The 22,883-nt window shown below is 38.5% G+C and overlaps 1 protein-coding gene across 1 annotated transcript in view; it reads right to left on the bottom strand.

Moving 5' to 3' along the window:
- oca2 (oculocutaneous albinism II) overlaps window positions 1-22,883 on the bottom strand; it is a 60,868-nt gene that overhangs the window by 4,127 nt on the left and 33,858 nt on the right. Inside the window, exons 16-23 of the mRNA XM_042006533.1 lie at window positions 19,847-19,994; window positions 19,435-19,492; window positions 19,215-19,323; window positions 14,669-14,796; window positions 14,015-14,074; window positions 13,199-13,303; window positions 10,847-10,940; window positions 7,322-7,415 (exon numbers count right to left, since the gene is read on the bottom strand). Coding sequence (XP_041862467.1) covers window positions 7,322-7,415; window positions 10,847-10,940; window positions 13,199-13,303; window positions 14,015-14,074; window positions 14,669-14,796; window positions 19,215-19,323; window positions 19,435-19,492; window positions 19,847-19,994 — 796 coding nt within the window. The remainder of the gene's footprint in view (window positions 1-7,321; window positions 7,416-10,846; window positions 10,941-13,198; window positions 13,304-14,014; window positions 14,075-14,668; window positions 14,797-19,214; window positions 19,324-19,434; window positions 19,493-19,846; window positions 19,995-22,883) is intronic.

Below are 22,883 nucleotides of genomic sequence, written 5' to 3'. Positions count from 1 at the left end.
TATAGTGGCCATGTTTATTAAATGATGGGCTGTTTGGTTGGCCATTGGCCACCAATGAACATATGCACATAAAATCTTTGGGTGAAAATTAATCTTGTTCAGGTAAATTTCAGGTCAGTAATGCTTCACAAACAGTTGTATGAAATGAAAAGAGCCCCTGTGCAAGTAAGAGATGGTAATGTGTCTCTTCACTGTTTTAATCAAATACTGCACCTGGGACAAATAAATCAATATGTTTAACTAAATCAATGTATTCTAAGTTTATTTGCTCACTCTGTTTTTCTAATGGTCTGAAGGTATTATCTGGGTTGTTATTTATTAAGCAGCACGTCCAGTAATTTTGGTTTAATTTTTCTTTTCCTGTACTAACTTGATATTTTGACTCTGCTTTGGTTGTGTTCACACTGTGAACCTTTCATACTTTTAATTCTTTTGCAAATTATTCAAATCCAGTTTAACAGACATTATCAAATTGTTGAAATTCAGTTTAAATATATAAACCAGCAACATGTTTTTTTTTTTTTTTTATCTTTTTTTATTAAGTTGTAACAGTGGAAACAAAAGACTGGAAAAAAACTGCCAAATGCCACAAAAGACAGCCATGATTATTATTGCTGCAACTATTTGTTCATTCTGTGTAATAATATGTTTATTTCTATTTAATATGCATGGGAAAATGTCAAATTATTGCTAGAAGTGAAGCTTAATGAGGCTTGTCAAGCACTTACGCTCATTAATGTTTAAATAATAAATGCAGTGGTGCATTCAAATCAAAAGTCAAACTTTATGAGTAGCCATGTGAAATGAGTCACAAGGGTTAGAACGACAATTTTTTTATTTACACACGAAAGAAAATGTTCCTATTTAACATTTATAGCAAATCTGGTAACAGCTGGAATGACATGCTGTCTTTGTCTGAAAGGCTTGAAATTTAAAGGTTGTTAAATAATATAGGCCCATACGATGCAGAGCCAATAGTGATGAGAAAGTAACAGAATTAATAGAAATACATAGATGGACTTTAACTTTAATTTAATCAAAGTTTTAATTTTGATTAAATAATTAATTACAAAAAACTTTAACGCTTTTAACTGCAGTTTGTGTTCCAAACAACGCAGAAAGTTTGCCAGTGCGCGGTTTCTAATTTAACTACTTTGTAAAATGACTATAATTAGCGAGTTTTCAGATCCATCTAGTGACTGTACTTCAAAGAAGCGACTAGCAACAAATCTATCAACTTTCTGGTGTTATTGGAGACTTCTGAAGGCACATTTACTTCTTCTCAATGAGCAGCGCTTCCACAGGCCCCTCTTAATTAATCATAATTAATGCATTAAAGTGTCCCACCCCTAATATATATTTTATTATAATAATATAAATATATATATATATATATATATATATATATATATATATATTTTTTTTTTTTTTTTTTTTTTTTTTTTACTGTGTCCATGTGTCCTTTACATTGGCATAGTTAGGCAATACATCGACTAGAGCAGTGCAAAGTTCAGAGTTTACCTCTCACGAGAGCTTGATAATGCACTAGATGCATGAAAAAAAGACAGCAATGGTCTGTGCAGTTATTAAATACAGGTGTGGCTTCTTCTTTGTTCCATCCACTGGCTGTGAGCTATACTGTACAACACTGCCTTAATGACTTCCAGTGGTAATGCTCTGTTACGTCATCCACAAGCTTTCTGAAAACTAACTGAAACACGCATGTAAAGAATACAAATGACACACAGAAGGCTCCGTCTGTAAGACATGTGTATTTAGCATGGGATCTAAAATAATTTATTTAGCATGAAGTAGGTTTAACATGACTGAAATCAGCTGGTTAAAAAACTACCATTAGATCATCTTTGCAGATGACATATTTGAAAAAGTATCCTGTAAAACAGGTTGTGCTTGAAGGTACTGTGATAAGATTCAATGCTAAAGGACAAGTCAGCATCCTTGCATGCTAACTACATGGATATAGAGAAACATCTTGTTTTTGCATCTCAGTCCAGAGCTGCTACGTTCTATCACTGTGATAAAAAAAACATCTCAAGGCTGGAAAGTGATGTAAAAAGTTAGCACTGCTCATAGTCAGTGGTGTGTTTATTGATCTGCAGCAGAAAGCAAATCTCTCCATTCTGCTGAACCAGCATTATCTGTTTCTTTCAGTGCCATATATACAGTATTTTCATTTAAAAAAACAGCTGTGAGAATGGGATTCATGATTTCACAAGGTCAAAGATAGTTAACACAAGACGACTGTGATTGTATCTTTACCAAATTAATGTCTACTTGAGATGGATGGAGAGAGAAATCTGAACTGTTATCATCCACAAGCTGAGGTCACCTCTACACAATCCTTTTCTGCTGAGCAGCACCCATTTTCCCTTCACAGCCACAGCATGAAGAGACAGAGGGCAGATGAAAAGTTACCACAACACAGAAAGGAACAAGGTTCACCTTGTCTAAAAATTACCCAGCTTACCTTAGGCTCTCACACATTGACTTAATTGCATATGATAGGAGCTCTTTGAAAGTCCTGATGCAATCTCAAAGACTCTCTTTGGATAAAACCCAAGGGATGCACTCCTTTGACACTGAAGGCACAAAAGAACAAAGCAGAACTGCTTCCTTTGGGAAAAGTTTATAAACTCCACTCAGTAAGAACTAGGACTTATAAAGTACCAAAATATCCTCCATTTAGGCTATGAAGCAGTCAGAAAGTATTTTATTTCTGACACTGATTATGGTGCATGATACGCTTGCAGCTACTTGTGCAAATTGGCATAGTTTTTGGAAGAAGTGCACATCATGTAACAAACAAAACAATATGTGGAGAAGAATTAACAATTGTTCTCTGTCTGTAAAGCAGCTAAATCAACATCATGATTCACTTCAAATTTCTCTGCAACAGTTGTGGGTTGCTCTCTGATTAGCTGCTATTAGAATAGATACATGAACCTGAACAGTCCAAAGGAAGGAGTTCATCAGCTTCTTTTGCTGAATGTGACTTCATTTCAAAAACTTGTTCAAACATTGTGGTGCAAAAAGACAGTGTAAGTGATTTAAAGTTGCTTTGTCTTAGGCAGCCGCTACAGGTAAATGATCTCTGGTTTCATTGTGTAAAAACAGATGTCAGGCATGATGGTGGTAGTGTCATGTTGTGGGGACGCCTTTTGTAAAACATACATGAAATCTGCTCTCTGACATAAAATTCTTATGGTGAATCTCAGGTCAACAGCCTTAGACATGAAAATTTTGAATTATAGTTAAATATTTTATTTTATGTGTATTCTGACTGAAGCTCTGATGCAGTTTGTAAGTCTATGTCCACACTAACGGACATTTTGATGTTTTTTTATTCTACATACCCCACAAAAAAATCACATCCACATGGCAACATTTACAAAGAAAATATCTCTCAAAAGATGGTGATTGAGCCCCCTCTCTAGTAATGAACAACACAGCTTCTGACACAGTCACAGGCTAGCTGAAGTGTGAATGGTCCAGTTCGGAAGTGGTTTGAACCCTATCTGAAAGACAGGGACTACTTTGTATCAGTTGGTAACCACAAATTTTAAACAAAGATGACCTGCGGAGTTCCCCAAGGCTCAATCTTGGGCCCCATATTGTTCAGCATCTACATGCTCCTACTACTTCAAATCATGGAAACAAACAAAATATCCTATTATGACACTCAGCTCTATATTACTGCCTGATCAGGGGATTCTGATCCCTTACAAAGCTTAAGTTTGCACCTCAGTCAAATCAATATCTGGATGTTTCAGAATTTTCTTCAGCTACATAAAAATGAAATCATTGCGACTGGATACAAACATGAGCATCCAAATATTATTGTCCGGCTTCATTCAGCAATGTTCAAATAAACTTATCGAGCCTAAAATCTTGGTGTCATTTTGGACTCCAAGCTAAATTTTAACAGTCATATTGAAGCAGGAACCAAATCAGCCTTTTACCATCTGAAGAATGTACCTAGAATAACATACCTGATGGCTCAACATGATTTAGAAAAACTTATTCATGTATTTGCTTTCAGTCTTGATTACTGTAATAGAGTTTTTACAGGTTTCTCTAATGAAAAATCACAGAGACAACCACAAGTAATCCAGAATTCTGATGACTGTGTCCACAAACACCAGAAACAGGGAATATATCACCCTGTTTCACAGATCTTAACACTGGCTTCCTGTGAGACAAATAGCTGATTTATAAATGTTTCTGCTGGTGTACAAGGCTCTGAATGGTTCTGGTCTAAAATATTTATCTGATCTGGTGACACCCTATGAGAGCCTTCTGAGATCATCTGGGTGAAGTTTGCTTTTTATAAACAAGGATTGTAAGCATTTAGGTTTTATGCCCCTTATATCTGGAACAAAATACCCAAAAACCTGAAGTCTATTCCTACCTTTCATTTTTTTTAATTAGTTTTTTATTTTTTTTCTTCTTTTTTTCATTTACCACTACCTTTACTAGTTTTTCTTTTGGAATATTTTTTTCTTGAATATGTACATTGACATTGATGGTGCTGATGATGATGACAATGATGATAATAATGTATTTCCCATTGATATTCGGTTGCTGTAATGCTTTTAATGTTTTATGTAAAGCACTTTGAATTATCCTGTAAATGTACTGCACAAATAAAGCTGCCTTGCTTTGCCTCTTGTAGCGATACAGTGAAGTTTTGTGCTTTTTCCAATGGCTGATATTTAAAACATGTATGTTCTTCTTTGAATGAATTTACTTTCAATACTGTTTGGCGTTTAAATTTCTGGGTTTTTTTTGTTTTTTGTTTTTTTATTTTGTTTGTTTGTTGGTTTTAGTGGATTTAGTCATTATTCTGATGTCTTTTTGTAAGAAGAAAGACTGAATTTGCTGTTGACTTACATGTGCTCCCCTACACTTTAACACAATAAGTCATGCATAGTTGTATGAAGAAAGAATGCAAAGTTTACAAAGATGACTGATTTAAAACTTTTATAAAGAACTGCAACTGATTTATTTTTTTTTTTTTTTTTTTTTATTAATATAGTGTCTATGGTTCTTCCGGCTCAGTTTTTAATCTTATTATTACACCAGGACGTTTTATTAGGCTTTAATAAAATGCATTTGCATGTGCATGAATAACATTAAAAAAATATATCAGAATTTGTCATTTTACCCTGATGCACATGTATGTATGAATGTGCCCTGATTTTACAGTGTGATGCAAAAGCTTGGACACATCAGTAATTCCAGACCAACCTGGACTACTTCTAGTTCATGTAGAATAGATGCTTCAAACCATGCTCCCTGGGTTAATGTTTGGGAGAAGACGATAAGAGCCCACCAACATGAAGAAAGCAACAGGGGCCACACCAACTAACCACTGAGCTATTCAAAGCCACTCATTTCCTTTGTGAAGGCCCATCAAAAAGGCATTCATGTCCCTGTGGGCTCATCTGGCCCCTCAATTCAACCACCTGATACAGCACTAGTTAGTCCCAGCTGTCTGGAGTCACAGAAAGACTTCTCTTCCCGTTACCTGCCTCTCTGAACAGCTGTGATCCTTGCTATAGGCAGCCAATTACAGGCAGAGTTTCAGCCAGGGGCAAAGAGTCTCCTCAGTCACTGCAAACATAGTTACAGTGAGGGGGAAAGTAGAGCTGACAGGCTGCAACTGTTTCCATCAATTTCAATGAGATCCCATGCAGATTTCCATCCCTGTCAACATACAATAACCGACTATGAGGGGAGACAATTTTCTAACAGTTATTTCATCGACTTTGCTTGCACTTCAAAGCATATGGAGCAAGAAACAAAAACTTAAGATGCAATGTTTTGAAATGAGATTTCTTTTCCACAAAAAGGTCACTTGTAGTTTTTTTCCCTCTCAAATCCACAATTTGCTGTGTCACACCATCCAGTCAAAACATGTTAAACCTGCAGATATCAAAGTCTTTGAGTCAAATTGTTGCATGTCTTAGTCCCAAACTGCAAGGTATTGCTCTGTCTCTTTTCATCATTGCATACACATTTAATAGCCCCATGGATGAATGAACTATGCTATTTCCAAATAATTGCATATTAGGCCTGATCAGACTCATATTCATCCTCTTTTCAACTTTAGTGACCACTTCTCTTCCTCCATCTAGAAAATTGCAAAGTATGTCTGGCTCTTACATCAGCAGGGTGGAAATTATCAGCAAGCAGGTGGAAAATGGGAAGGAAGTCTACTTTTCATCTAGCATGAGATTCAGATTTTTACATTTTTTATTGGGACTACCTGTAGGTTCTCAAATCAAGTTCTCTGCAGGGTTTTACTCTAAAAATTCAGCTGGTCATTGACCATGCATTTTTAGAATTCAGTATAACATGATGATAATTTTCCTGTAGACATGGATAAACACTGGCAACTTTCTTCAAACTTACTGCTATAAACATTTCAACAAATATCTGCCATTGCCTTCACAGCATTGCTGACGCAAACGGTTTACAGAGAATAATATAAAGAAAATAAAATATCCAGTGAACAGCAGTTGTCTGGACCAGAATGTCAGATGTTGATGTCAGAGGAGAATGGGCAGAGTGGTTGGAGATGATAGAAAGGCAACAGGAAGTCCAAAAAGGTCTGCTGAATAGCATCTCTGAACACACAACACGTCCAGCCTTGAAGCAGATGGGCTACAGCAGCAGAAGACACACCGGGTGCCTCCTGTCAGCTAAGGACAGGAAACTGAGGCTACAGTTCACACACACTCACCAACACTGGACAATAGAAGATAGAGGATGGAATGGGTGATTCTCATCATGGATGCAGCCGACAAAGCTGCAGCACCTGTGTGATGCCGTCATGTCACTATGGAGCAAAACCTTCGAGGAAGGTTTCCAACATGTTGTTGAATCTATGACACCAAGAATTAAGGCAGTTCGGGAAGAAAAAGGAGGTCCGACCCGGTACTAGCAAGCTGGACCTGATAAAGTGGATGTAGAGTGTAGGAAACATTGTGTGGTGTTTCTTGTTGGATCCTGCAACAATTTCACTGACTGAAACACACAGCTGCCCTAAGGCATCCTAAATGTGTCAGTTTCATTTCAGCTTCACTCTTTACAACTTTTATAATAATCTGGATTGTTAGACACTTATGACGTAACTCAAACTCATTCTTGGCATCTTTAACCCCAACATATGACAGACATTAATGTGTAAGTACCCCTTTAGGCAAAATAGCCTACAGTATAGTATTTCCAACTATGGAGAAGTCTGGCATGACCCTACATACAAACTAAAAATGCTGTTAAAAGATAAAGAGCTTACTTGAAAAACTCCACAAAGGAAAAGCCATATCCGTGTTGTTCAGCGATTCCTGCACACACAACGTTGGCCGAAGCTCCTATCAGTGTTCCGTTTCCTGAGAAGATATAGGAAAAATGTACGTAAAGGAAATCTGTTAATTTAAAGCAAGACAGTAGCTGACCTGTTAGCGTTTTTCACCCAAAATTTATGTTAGAGTACATGATGTCTTCAGTAATGTCATGTCTGTAGTGTCATTTCAGACTCTGAGCTAAATTTTTACATCCATAGTAAAGCAGGAAACAAATCAGCCTTTTACCACCTGACAAATATATATCTAGAATACGGGAACTGAAGGCTCAACATGATTTGGAAAAACTTCATCATCTGCTGTCAGTAGTCTTGACTACTGTGATGGAGTTTTTACAGGTCTCTCTAAAAAACTGAGACACCTGCAGCATTATTTGAAATTGTCAGTGTTAGTTCTGTCGAAGCAGTCCTGCAGCTGCTCAGAGGCATCATCAGGCCAAGCTGTTACTGTCTTTCTGTTTTTGGGAGCAGTTTTTTGGAGAGGGATATATGCAGGGATCATAAGCAGGGACATGTGGTCTGAATGGCTAAGGTGTGCTAGCTGTCAAGCCTTATAGCCCAGCTTGATGTTGGAGTATACCTTGTCCAGTGTATTAGCTCCCTGGTGGCACATTTGAAGTGGCGGTGGAGCTTAGGGAGTGCTTGTTTTACTTGTTCACATCAAAGAATTGATTATATAATGTTTCTGCTGGTGTACAAAGCTCTGAATGGTTATGGGGAAAACTAAATTTTCCCTGTTTTAATTAAAAGTGGTGGCAAATGAAGTTTTAAGACCTGATTTATCAGTTTTTATTTAATCAGACCCAGGCCACTTTCATATGTGGTCCCAAACCAGAGACATGTCTCAAGATGACCTCAGTCTGAAAGATCATGTTACATTTCATCAGAATTATTTTACATCATTGAAGTGAGACAATCCAGGGCCGTAGACCAGGGTTCACCATCTCTGGACCTCGAGGGGCCAGTGTCCTGCAGCTTTTAGATGTTTCCCAGCTGTAACTCACCTGATTTATATCAAATATCAGCTGTTTGTTGTTAAGTTTTGGAAAATGACCCATTAATTTGAAGCAGGGAAACATCTAAAACCTGCAGTTTTGGATCACTCTCTTCATACTGGAGTCTGATGGTGGTCATTATAAAACAACCACAGTAGAAAAATAAAATCTCAGCAAAAAAATTAGAATTGAGCTTTAAGACCTGCAGTGTGAACATAGTGTTAATTCCTAAAATGCAAGTGGAGGCAGCAAGGGATCAAAGCAAAGGAGAGAGGAATCAAGGTGACAGGCATAAAACAAAATATCCAACCTAAATCATCATTTTGTGGACCAAGGATTTGAAAGCAACATCTTGTAAATGGGCAGGAGAAGGGAGCAAGGACGAGCTAAATAAATGAAAAAATGAAAATCATCTTGTGAGTCACCTTGTAAAGAGAGCTTTGTGGTGGAGCAATACGCTAGGATGCTCAGGTAAATGTAATTTGCAGAAGACTTTTCAAAATCTCTGATATACAAAAGTGGTCTGACAGATTAAACCTGCACTTTGAAATAAAGTCAGTTATACGAGACAAAGATGCTTGGAGAGGAACAGAGGATAAAATAAAATAAAAAGAACGGACAATCTTCTGCATATTAAGTTTATAGGGTTCTGTTTAAGATTTATGTGATTGTTTGTAAAGTTTCTCCATGTAAAATAAAGATTCAAGTGATTTAAGATGCATCATTCAACACGTTGAGCAGAATTACCCAACAACCACAGTATCATTCAGCTGGATTTTTCATTTTTCCATCATCGACTGCAGCCCTTCAGCCGTCGTTTACTGTGTAACTGCTCACATCTTTAAAAAGTGTCATAGGTGGGATGGATCTGAGAGGCAGCATCATCATACCATCGATCAATAAAGTTCTGTCACAGTGCAGCTGATTAAACTGAAAAACTTTGACAGCTATTTCTATTTGTGTCCTTCCACATTCTGCTGAAAAGCCAGTCACAGGGGTGTATTAGAGCCTGGAGTAGAACCTCAAGGCATGCTTTGAGGTCCTTGAAGCTGATCTTTAAGTTTCCCAGAGGAGCAGCACAGCTGTTGAAAATTGTGGTTGCCACCTACAGCTGAATATCTCTCACAGGATGTCGATAAAGATCCTCACCTTTCAGTTAAAGATCAACTGTGAAGTTTCTGGTGTCTGTAAGGAAATCTAGAGGGTCGTTAACACTGTGTTCCAAATTATTAAACATATGCTGTTTTTTGTTTGTTTTGTTTTTTTATTTTATTTCTCCTGAACAATCAGTGCACATCATTGTCAATACGATTTTTTAATCAAAAATTATATTAGGTTGTATAATATTCTGGATTTTATTAAACAAAAACTACCAATGATTAAAACAATCTTCCGGATTATTCTATATAATAGTTTCAAAACATTTAAAAAGTATATGTTTAAAGGAATTGAAAATGTTCGGCTATTGTAGTTTATTCATCACATAGGAGATATTTTTTCTAAAAATAAATCAATATAAAGTTTTTCCAGTCCCATGTTAACATGGAGTCCTTCTCTGAAATCACTTAAACATCGCTCTCACCACTGAACCTTGAAGTTCATGGATAGTTTCTGCCTGAATCTCATTGCGGAGACCAGAATTTCCTCCCCAAGTTGCTGTTTTGAGCTCTACTGCCCCCATTCCCCATAGATCTTCCTTTTGAGGCTACACAGGTTCTCAGTAGGGTGGAGGTCAGTGGACGATGGTGGTCCCACTTGAGCTTTTCTCTTTATATAGCAGCCAAAGTTTCTGCTGGTGTTTCTGTATCATGGGATTTTTTTACCACGGAAGGAAATGTTCCGTTAGAAACTGGATGGGTTTATCAGAGGTCACCCTAAAAGGTCCTCCCATCTCACTCCACATTATTCCAGCCCAAACCATCACTCCACCACCACCTGCTGATGTGATCTGTGTGATCATTGGTTAAGGAAGGTCCAGATTATGTATAACTGCAGCCTCAGGAGGATCCTGATGGAGAGGTTCACCAGCAGCTTCAGAAACCTGCTTCTCTTTGGTGGCTTTTTAACAGCTGATCACTGACTACGATACATTTTCCTGATGGAGACTTTCCTTCATCTGACTTTATCTGGACAAACAGGAAATGTTCAATGTTTTTATTCATTTCTCAAGGCAATGAGACTTCTCACTTTTCGTTTTCAGAAAGATCCTTCTTTTTCCCCAGACTGCATGGAAACTGTGACTCTCTTAACAATGTGGAACAACCTCCTTCAGTTTTATTAAGCTCACCTGGAAACTAATCATCAAACCTTTAGAAGATTCTTATCAGTGATCCAAACAGACAACACAAGATAAATTTAACACAGAAAAACAAAAACCCAAATGTTTCATTAACTAAAATCCAACATGAAGAATCTTCTGGAACACTGTGTACTCATATTAAAGCTTATAAGAATCAGGATTTACCGCCAAGACAGGCTCCCATGGCCAAAGCAAAGATGAGAGGTTTTACTGGCAGGTTGACATCTGCATCCTGACTCAGGTTGATGAGAACTGGAATCTGGAAGCACCAGAGGCAGATTATAAACCACTGAAAATGCACAGATATGCACACACATCATTTGTGCCCAAATTTTGTTCATTTGACATCATTTAAGATCATTTGACATTGTGATTTGTTTCCCTCTTGCAAAGATTTTTGCAAGTAAAGGAAAGAACTTTTGTAATGATTCATTCACACATTCACTCTCTGAACACAAATTCTGCTGTGAATAGGAAAACTAATTCTCTTTTTAGCTTCTGTCTATGGTGACAATCAGAACAAGCATGTTTTTTTTTTTATCAGCTGTGCACTGAATTGAAAGCTGACTTTGAAGTCCTCCTCTTTTCAGTGGGAACAAGGCTTGCATGGGCCTGAAAATATAAGGAAAACTATCAGACAAAAGAACGTTCTCAAATCTGCAGACACACCACTGGCAAGTCAGAAATCTGATGGTTTAATTATACACAGCCCATTCTGCAAATAAAATACACTTTTTCTGGTGTCTCACTGTCATTTTAATTGCTCACACCTCTGAAGCATTGATCTCTTTACAGGATATTCTTCTTTAATTAAACACACATGCTCAGACATCTGTGAAACATTAACACTGAGATGCATCTGTGCACACAGTTAAAGCTTCTTCATCATTCAAGTAGCTGAGTTTTTACACCAATAATACTTTGCATGAAAAGTTGAACAGTATTTTAACCAAAAGTTGACTTAAACCATGTGCAGGGCTTTTTGCACCAACATAATGGTAAATAAATCCAGAAATTTGCTCAAAACCTCTGTTGCTGTAGTAGCTATTGCTAGAGAAGTGTTGTTTGTAGTAACTATTATTGTTTTTAATTTTGCTCTGCAAGTACTCTATCATCACTTACATCCTTAAATAAGCAATCTGATTGTGTGTTTTGTTGCTACAGAACAAAAGAGAGAGAAAAAAAATACAAATTGCTCTGTCTTTTACTCTTCTCAGGAGAAAGTGGGTCCTGTGCAAGCCAGTATGAATGTGCAGCTCTTCCAGCTGATCAGATTGTTTACTGCTTGGAAGTTATTGCATTGTTTTTTAGAGCAATCATGGTGAAATGCATGCGATATGGATCCAGTATATTCTTCTCAAAAACCCCAAAATGAAAGCACAAGATAATATCCTGAGATCTGTTTTGATTAAATCCGTTTGACATATTAGTAATAGACATCTAATATAAGGTGTTTTAGTTGCACAGTTTGAAACTAAAACAACATGTTGACATTGGTGAAGTTGTTGAAGCATTACAAACACATGGCCATGACCTAATTATCTCATCCCCACACATAAATAATCTGTGGCCACATTATAAGACATATTTTCTTCCAATGCTGATGTCGGTGGACTCCGTAATATTATACCTTAGTGATGATAATAAGTGGTGTCTGTAATGTAACTCTACTACAGCTTTAAAGAAGCCCCAACAAAAACAGCTAGCTCTCAACTCAGCTAAAGTTGCATCTCCAAGGGAAATAAAACATGTTGTTGGTTTTATGGCTACGTGGATGCTAGCAATCAATCAGTTTCAATTAGATATTGTTTGCATTTATATAATTTTACTTTTCAGTATTAATGAGGTTTGCTAGTGACACAGCTGTAAAATTTGCTAGTCATCGGACAACCATGAAGACAACCCCATCTATGAAGATCGATCAGGTGCAGATGTTTAGTGAGAGTAAAACAGAAAAAGGAAGCAAGGATACGTCTTCTGGGGGTGGGTACTGGCCAGGAAAAGGGGGGCACAAATGAGACCTTTTTTAAGACCTAGATTTTATGAAATATTGAACTGATTATAAAAACTAAAGTGATCATCTAATGTAAAAAAGTGAAGAACAACTTGTAAAACAAGCAATGATATTTATGACAGATATTATCACCATGGAGACGGTTGGTGAAATGATGCTGTATGAATTCTGCATTATGATCCAGAACATGGTAGAGATGATGCAGAACAATATAGAAGTACATAACATGCTGCATTTACTGACCCTTGGACAGCTGACGTTTACCCAAGAGAAGGTCAGTTAACATTAAATGTAGCATTGTCTCTTTCTGTTGAATCAACACGGTAAAAATGGGCAGATTTCAGGCATAGTCGTGAATGGTGATTAATTATTAATAATTCATTTGTAAGCTGTGATTAATATGATTAAAAATGTTGATCATTTAACAGCTCAAGTTATTAGTAATCATTCATAAAGTGCTGTGATGTTGCATCTGTCTATAGTATTACACTGATAGCTCTCACCATGGTAGCAGTGAAGGGGATGTTGTCAATGAGAGAGGAAGCCAGAGCCGACACCCACATCACTAAGATAATGGCTATAGCCAAGCGCTGGTCTTCTGGCACCGCCTGAGAGGGGAGATAATCAAAATAAAACCTCACTGCCACTTTTGTTGATATTCAAATACACAATCTCTACCTCAGCTGGTCGTATTTGATGTGTTTCATATAAATCAGTCTCTCCTCAGGCTGAGAAGATGAAGCTGTTTGATGACAGGACCACAGGTGGTTGGTCTCAGTTTTATCTTGAGAGCTCTGCCAGTTCTCCACATGATGTTGTTGAACCCTCTTGATCTTATCTCAGGCATTCGTGATCAGGTTAAAGGGAACAATAGCTCCCATTTTCACCCCATCTTCCAGTTGCATTGAGGGGAAGGCAACGCTATTCTACCCAATTTGATGCCTATTGTTTGAAAACAGAGCGAGTCAAGGATCCAGAATAGCACACCACCTGTCATGTGTGATTATTAGACTGTCACAGGACTGCTGTCTAAACATAAGTTGACGTACCTATTACTGCTGCAATTCTCCACTAAGAGAGGACTCGCTTGCGTGGTGCACACAGGCAAATATATGGGTGAAAATTACCTAAGACCCCTTCAACTACTGGCAGGAATCATATGTAAACAAAATAATAGAATACAGAGCTGTGCAGGGCCCAAAGGATCAATATGCATGGAATGCAATATCATGTCACCTGTGCACAATTATCAATTATATCAGCTGCATGGAGACCTGAAGGATTATGGCTGAGGCTGGGAATCAAAGGGAAAAACTCACTTTTATAAGCAGGGCTGTCTGCTCTCCGATGTAGTCGATAAGCTGCAGCTGGGCTAAAGCCTGAAAAATGAACAGGAGGAAATCGATAATAATAGAGAAAAAAAAAAAAAAGTATATAAAAAAAACTATTACTCACAGGTGGGAACCAGAAGATGAAAAGCATTTTGGTTTTTAGTTAGTGCTTAATAAAAAGAAAGAGACAAATCTATTTTTGTTATTGTACCTGACATTTAGAAGAAAAGAAATGTGCAAATGCAGCTAAGAATTCTTTATACAGTCGGCTTTCTTACACAAGACAGAATTTAATGCTTCTTACACATAGTTTGCTCACATCCATGCCAAAGAATCAGAGGAAAAAAAACAAGAAAGCCCTCATTGTGCTGAAGTCACATTCCTCTCCCTGACCTTTTACTGGACGGCTCATGGGTAAAGAAAAAAGTAATTATTTTTAACAATGTAAGCTTCCTGCCGAACTGGATTTCTGTCATTGTCAATAGATCTAGTCCCGAGCCCAGTTACACTTAAAGTAACCTCAGACCTGGACCCATACGCCTTAAATCAAGACAACAAAAGTTGTTGTTTGGCATCACTTCTTTGGTTTGTGTTGTTTTGTCTTTCCATAAATGCCAGAAACAAGGCATGTCTGCTAAATACCTCCATCAAAACGAAGAGCGCAGCAAAAAACAGCAGCGTGGCCCACTCCACACGGTGCAGAATGATCTCAAAATCCTGGACATCAGCCAGAACCAAAAGCCAAAGTGCACCCAGGATAGCGATCCAACCTGAGAGAGAGATGAAGGAAAATGCCATCAGACATTTTACTTTAGCTACAAAACACGCTCAGCCAACACACAGTGAGTCCAGATTGAAGACAAATTATTCACATATCAACAACAAGCCATAATTAAGTTCCACATGTTCTTTGTTCAATAAAAAAAATGTCTAACATAAATTTTATTAAAGACAGCAGAAGCCTTCATCTAATGGTAAAATGATCTCCAACAACAAGTCTTACTTCGTAGAAACAATGGATTAAACCAGCCAAACTTTATTAACACATAAATGTCGCTCCAACATGTTCCAGTCTGAAGGACAAAAGCTGGCCCAAGCCGGCGGATTTTCAGAATTAGTGTTTCTGAAAGAGACATGAGTGTGCAACCACTCTGAGAAAATTTGATTAAACAGGTGAGCACCAGTAATTGCCTTGGTTGAGACCTTTGAGGAGAAGGTTTCACAACTTGAGGGAATTAGTGAAGAGGGAAGAGCGATGGAAGGACATGAAACAGTGGAACAGACAGAAGACCAATAAGTCAAGACCGTGTTGTAGCTTCACATGACGTTTACAGGATCAAAACCTACTGAAACATTTCTGTTCAGTCAAAGTTCAGCAAGAACTGGGCTCAAATGGGTGTTTTTAAAGCAGTGCACAGAAGTTTGTGAAACTGAAAACAAGTACGCCAGCCTTTGTTGTGGACATTTCTGTGCTGCGATTCCACAGTTCACGGTGTGGCACAATACACTAAAAAAAAAAAAAAAACTTGTTAGGTGAACGTGGTGATATTATAGAAATAGTTTCCACCTAAATGAAACTCTTTCATTAACCTAGAAAGAATTTTGTTGACTGAACTAAATGCTTATTGTGTCAACTTGGTGTATTTGGGTTACTGTGCTTTTATTTGGGGGTTTTTGAGAAGAATATACTGGATCCACACCACAGTGCATTAGCCGTTATTCTCGTAAAATCTAGTCACGCGAGACTCCACTTTGAGGAGGATAGAGATTTTTAAATCTTTGTAAAACTCTTGCATTTCACCGTTGTTTGCCATCAAGGATGACAATTTATTTTTTTTTCTTTAATTATTTGTCAAAAGATTTCCATCTCCTCCTGCGTCTACTCAGAATGTGCCATCTCTATTTGAAATGAACTGGTCACGTGACCCGCGTAAATGCAAGAAAAGTGTTTTCATTACACTTTTACGATATACTTCTATATCGACACTTCTGAAAAACCACCTCATGAGAGCGTAAAAACTTTTTAGCAATACTTGGGAGTTTTTTCTAAATGTAGGTGTTTCCATTACCGTTTTTTTATTGCGATATTTAGCTTTTGACAACTCTAATGGAAACACACCTACTTTGATGATCAGTGGACTTGGCAGACAGTATGAGAGGAATGATCTCTGTTAAAACACCAGTAGAACCTGCAACAGATCTGGTTATGGAGGCAAAATCATTCACATTTTTTTGTGGGGTGAGATTTGAGACCATCCTGCAGAGTTTGATAACATTTCTCATCAATTTAAAATGAGAGTTCAAACAAGCTGAGGCTCTACAGCAAAGAGAAGGTCAGCATTGGATTAAAAAACACACACAACATAGCTCTACATACTTCTTTACATGGCTGGAGCTGCAGTACATCATGTTTCTTTCTCACAGCTATTTGTCTGTAACTATTCGTGGAATCAAATCTGAATTTAATACATGAAATGTTTTTTTTTCTTTTGCTAAGGAAATCAACGGTTAAAGGTAAAAACGTGTCGTTTTGAACTCTTTTTCATAACCATTATCTTAAGCATTTCCAGCGTTCTGCGACATAAATTTAAACGACACAATTGATTTCCTCACTTCAGTCACAAAAGCCCTGAATGTGCCTCCTGTGCACACCCAGAGGCAAACAGCAGACATCCAACCTGAAGGGTTCTCCAATTAAAAACAGCTTTCAGGCAAGTCTGAACAGTTCGTGATGGAGTCATCTGTCAGATGAGACGGCAACATTGAGTTTGACACATGTTCTGCGGAAAGTGTCTTATAACAAACCAAAGTTCATGAATACAAGTAAAATGCTGAAGATAAAGAGATTTATGTTTTAAGATTTTAGAGGGATTAAACCAGCTTGAAGGTTTTAGATGCTAACAAGATTAAATTCATCCTCTTTCATTAGATGCATTTTTCAAACTGATATTTTCTGATGACCTACACTGATTCATTGGGATCAAAATGGTTTAATCTTCACTCAAGTTGTAACTCTCCAAGCCTGAGACACAGTAGAGGAAACAAATGACTGGACAGTAATGAAACTGCAATTAAATCATACCGTGTGAAGTAAATGAATTTTTAATGAGGCTAGGTTTTTAAACTGCCTGTGAATGAGCAGACTTTGCTTGCAGCTGCAGTCAACCCTGACTCTGACCTGCATACATTAATGAGCGGCATGTTTGAACAGGCGCCTCTCTCTCCGGCGGGACAGAAAACATGCTGCTGTGGGGTCATTCCCATTTATTAAATGTCACAGAGAGGCAACCTGAACGTTGCCTGTAATTAACTGAGCGTGCCTGGTGACTGAGTAAACTCACAGGGAGGTGCATGTAGACAGCAATCCAAACTAATGAGATGCCGGTAAGGTCATCTGCAGAGTGCACAAGAGACACCGCAGTGTCAGACAGATGAGATTTAACCCTAAAACTAAACCCCACACTGACAGGTAAGCAGCAGCATCACCAGTACAGAAGTCATGTTTGCGTCACACTAAGAGTAACAGATCTTTTCCAAAACTCCACTACAAGAACCTTGAAAACTCCTACTCACTCATATATGAAATATTAAGACCTATTAGGACAGAAAGAGGCAACTTGTTTTTTAAAATGCTCGATATATCTATGTATATGCTTATGTATGCATATTGATAGATTTATACGTGTGTATATCAATTTAGTTTACTTTTATTGGCATAACTGATTTTGTAGGTTCTGTTCCTTCCCCCATTTTTTTCTGTCATGTTGAGCTCCTGGATTTTTCATGTTAATTATTATATATTAAAACATGCTTAAAATTAAAAAAAAAAAAAAAAACGGGGTGGGTGGGGGTGGGGGGGGGGGGGGGGGGGGGGGGGGGGCGGTTAACAGCTGATCATTTACAGAAGAAGCTACCTACATTAATATAGTACATTTTCCTTCTTAAATAAATGAAGTACATTTTATTTTATTTACAGTGATAAAACTATGAGAATTTTGCAGTCTCAATAACATCAGCATCTCAGTTGCTTTTTAATTTGCTATTAGTTTTGTAAAAGTAAAACTAGCAATTTTTAGAAAAAAAAATCAGTACATATCACAGGGAAACCGGGAGCATCAATGGGAGCAGTTGGCAGCCCATTTCCATGTACTGTAGAGTGTGTGTGTTCGTGTGTGTGTGTTTTGGGTGGGTGTGTGGGGGTGGGGGGGGGGGGGGGGGGGGGGGGTGGAGCAAGGTTGAACTACAGGGGGGCTTCCACAGCTCTGGGGAAGAGGCTGTTTCTGAGTCTTTACCTGTTTTTTTTTAATGTTCCATTATTGCTTTCCTGATGGAAGATTTGCCCGGGTGGGTGGGGTCGGCTACCAGTTTGTAAGATAGTCAGAAATCGACTGCTGCTTCACATTTGAGAGGCTGAAAACTGGTAGATGGGATAGTACTATACACACAGGCTAAGATACATTCACATGAAAACAGACAGACATAGTGTGTTTGTAATGTTTTGACAGGGTTAACGGATGATCCCACAGCAGGTTCCTGCTTCTTCTACATATGGGCAAAGCAGCTCCCTTAAACACAACAGTGATGTTCTGAATGATTTTCTTACCACTTTCTAGCATAAACTACCACATTCTCAAAGTTTTCCCACCATCTAGGTCTGGACCTAGACCAACGACGCTGTGTTATTGGGATGTTGGTTTTTATATCATTGTATTACATAGCTTGTTCTAAGGTCACCATTACTTAACATAGTCTGCAAGTGACCACACATTTATGTGCAAACATGTAAAAAGTCCTATCAGCAAAGTTAGCATAACTTTGCAAATTGTTAGCAAAAACAGTTTGCCATATATCTTGGAAAGGTCCACCGTTACCAACAACAAACAACAAAGGGGAGCTTGGCACATATTTGCAATGTTAAACTAAAGAAATAGCAGAACACATGATGTTGTAAGCCAAAAAGGCTATGTTTCCGGTCCACACGTAGACATGACAGTTAGTTTGTTTTAGTGTCTAAAATCTAGATTTGAATGTGAACGATTGGCACAAACAGATAAGAAACGTATCAGTGGTCTCTAAATGTCCCTGTTCATGTAGAAAGATTTCATTTACAAACCTCTCTACCAGAGAAAAAAAAAGAGATCATAATGAAAGACTTGAAATAGCTCTGATGAGGCTGAGATCCACTTACCAAGCTCAAGATGAATGCTGGGAACAAAGGAGTTGAGAAAGAACATGAAGATCACCACACCAAGGACGGATGCACATTTCACCAGGAGAACCTTATCAGTTATTCTGTGCTGTGGAAGCAAAAGAATATATAAAATAACCTCATTAATCATTGATGGTATATCAATGCAGCCTTCTGCAGTGATTGAGAAAAATGTCTGAGACGAAGGATCAAAGCTTACTTTCTTTTGCAGCTCTTGAATGTTTTGCTCCCAGTTTTTATCCTCTTGAGAAATTTGTCTGTCATGCAAAACAGTGAAATTTGACAATAACTCCATTTGTCTGAAGGTTAACGAGCAGAAGTATTCACAGGAAAAAGTGTCTTTGTTATAACAATGCTGCATGTTATGCTGCTTTGGTATTGAGTGCATGTTAACTCGTATTAGTCATAATCCATTATTCCTCATTTCAGATGTGTAAAATAATAAGCAATAGTAATAATCTCATTAACCTGCATGTGATGTCTTAATCATAAGTATAAAGCATAAAAGAGTAATAAACAAGTAGCTGCTTTATGGAAAGGAATTCAGCCATAAACAACCGAGAAATATGTTTCTGTAAGAGAGGATAAAATTACAGGGCTTGTGGTTTAACCTTTGGAAAGTTTTCATCATCTTGCGAAGCAGATTTTCCAAGTTGAGCACTTTTTGCATCAGAAGGCATTTCACCGCTGTCTCCTCTCGGCTGGCGGGATTAATACGCTGAGCTGTTTGCCTCCAAACCAGGATCTCATGCTTTAGTTCTGCAGAACCATGAAAAACAAACCTGTTTAGCGCACTTCAAAAGCACAGACAACACAGTCGCTACACTGATGAAGCTCAGTAACATAAATGTTGCACATTCGCTTGGCAAGACGCCCTACAGCTGAGAGGATATCCTGACACTGGCGGTCAATATGCTACCCGAGCCCCCGTAGAGGGACTAATGCAGCTGGGTGATGGGCACATTGACCAGCTCAGGAACAGCCAATGCTGAAACAGAGATAAAGCCTGAGGGTGCCAGACCCTTATGTTGATATCTGTATGATCCATTCTTTTTATAGAAGGTTGCTAGGTGACCTTAATAGGATCTAACTAGCAGAGTAAAAACATTCCTGTGAGCAAATATGCACAATTACCAGGAGTGGCAGGGGGTTTGAGCTGATTTTGCCTCATGCTAAATGCCAGGTTGACCAGAGAGCGGAAGCTCCACGGGGTGGGATTTACAGATGGACTGTGAGGACTGCATTGAACAGTCGCTGCAGTGATTGCTAATGCTTCCCTAAATCTGTTTGGAACTGTGTGTCAGAACAGTTCCAACCAACCAGTCTCTAATGGAAATATAGTAAAGTTACCATTGGAGAGCTTAGTGGTCTCTGTTTTGCTGACTCCCCTGATGAGATTCTCTCTAGGGGGAGGACGCTGTAGTATTGAGGATAAAAACTAACAAGATGACTCCTATCTCCAGACGAATTGTTAAAACTTTAACTGACACATCTTTGTTTTATTATTTCTCATATTATCTCAGTCCTCAGGGCCTCAGATGCAGAGCTCTTTAGAAAAAATGGATTCTGTGATGGAGGACACAGTAATTCTCCAAGCAAAACACACCCTGTGGGTTTAATTCCTTTTAAATGATCTCCCTCTGCTTTTGGACAATGTGCTATGTCTTTAGAGATGGCTGACTAATTATCTTTTCTGTTGCTGATCTGTGGTGTACCAGATTAGCTGAACCACTGATAAAGCAATACAATTAAAGAGCAAGGGAGTCCAGTGTGTACATCTTATTTGTACTGACAACTAATCAGAGCTAACAGCTGAGGATCAGAGTAAAGGGGTTTTCTGAGATGAGCTATGCTACCTCTGGGACACCGGGTGAGTCACCAGACTGTCGAGAGAGATGAGCTGAGAAAAGATGCAAAAGGAGCTCTACCCTGTTTAATGATGCGGAAATTAGTTTAAGCTCATGAGAACTGTTAAATGTCCTAAAGATACCTGTAAATCAACTCACAGAATTCATCTTATCTATTGTATCAGGCACTGAGAGAGACCATTGTATCTAAAGATCTCATAGTTCCAGATTTCCCAGCAGAGCATTTCACTCTCAGATTGCAGGTTTACTTGTGGTTTCTAAAAGTAGTATGGGAGGCAGAACTTTCAGTTATCAGGCCCCTCTCTGAGGAACCAGCTCCCAGGAAGCAGATACCTTCTCCACCTTTAAGGCTTAAAACTTTCTTTTTAATAAAGCCTAGTGCTCACATGGTGACCCTTAACCATGCCTTTAGTTTTGCTGCTATAGACTCAGGGCGCATTTACACTGGCACTATTTGGTCCACCTTAAGCAAATCCTTGTCGGCTTCCATGGATAGTCCAGTTCATTTGGAGAAATGGGAGTTTGCATTCGGACTGTGGTGTAGACCAAAAAACCAAACTATAGTCTGCTTGGAAACGAACTTAAGCTTGGAGGTAGAGCCGGATTTTCTTCTTCTTTCTTCTTGGCCAGTGGTCCTTTTAAACCTGGTACACACATAAGGATTTTCGGGCTGTTTTTGTCCTGATTTTGCCTATTCCCGACCACGGACGGCAAAAGCCCGATTATCGTGAGTCTTATAAGATTTCCCTGTACAATTATCATTTGGTCTGAGGTGTGCTACGAGCAGATTTGTTCAGATAATCAGTTCAGAAACAGGTTGTAGCCGAGAATCAGAAATATTGAACATGTTCAATATTTACGACCTGATTTCTGAGGAAAGCCAACAACTTGTGAATTGTGATTGCGTGGATGGTGACATAGGCTGGAATGTAGCTGTTACAGTCACTCAGCCACTCCTGCAGCACTCCCCTGTTCTCCCACTCATCTGCACTTCCCTGATCCTCCACACCTGGTCCTAATCTGCTCATCACTATTAACCCAACCAGTCACACCTGTTTCCTTTTGACTCTCCGGTCCTTATATACCCCACCAGTTCAGTCACTCATTGTCGGACCTTAAACCACGTACCCTGGATTCACTCCCCTGCTAGATTCCTCACCTCTGCACTGTCTATTACGTAACAGTAGCCAATCAGAGAGCGAGCTGGCTGGGGAACAAGAAAGTAAATAAAGTCCGTGTTCACGCCGTCTCCAGTCTGTTATATTTTTTCAGTTCTGGCTTTTTCTGTTAACAATAGTCCCAAGACCACCATCATTCTCTCGTCCTATATATCCCCTTCCATGCTGTGTGTTGTGTGTTTTCTGGTTGTTGCTTTCTTCTTCTTTGTTTTTTGCCAGTTGCTGCTATGGTTCTTCTACGTTTTTGTTAGATGACGTTTGGTCACATGAGATGTCCGGTTTGGAGGACTAGATTGTTAATCATTTGCGGGGCAGCATCATTATGTGTGTGTGTTGTTCTGTGATTAGATTATCGGAGCACACCACACACAGTATGATCAAAACTGTTAAATGCCTGATTTTTTTATCTTCATGTGTGAGGTCTCGAACCAATAAAAAAAATCTCACAAGATTTAAAAAATCCTTATGTGTGTACCAGGCTTTAGAGAATCTCACCCTAGTGTGCAGATGTTGTAACTGCGTGACGTTGTTCAGGTGGTTTGGTCTGCTTCAGTCAAGTGTAGTGTGATAGCAAACCAAACCAAACAAAGGTTCAAAATTTT

The sequence above is a fragment of the Melanotaenia boesemani genome, chromosome 14 (assembly GCF_017639745.1).
Source record: "Melanotaenia boesemani isolate fMelBoe1 chromosome 14, fMelBoe1.pri, whole genome shotgun sequence".
Lineage (NCBI taxonomy): Eukaryota > Metazoa > Chordata > Actinopteri > Atheriniformes > Melanotaeniidae > Melanotaenia > Melanotaenia boesemani.
The sequence above is the reverse complement of the archived record's forward strand: the minus strand, read 5'-3'. Positions and strand labels throughout refer to the sequence as shown.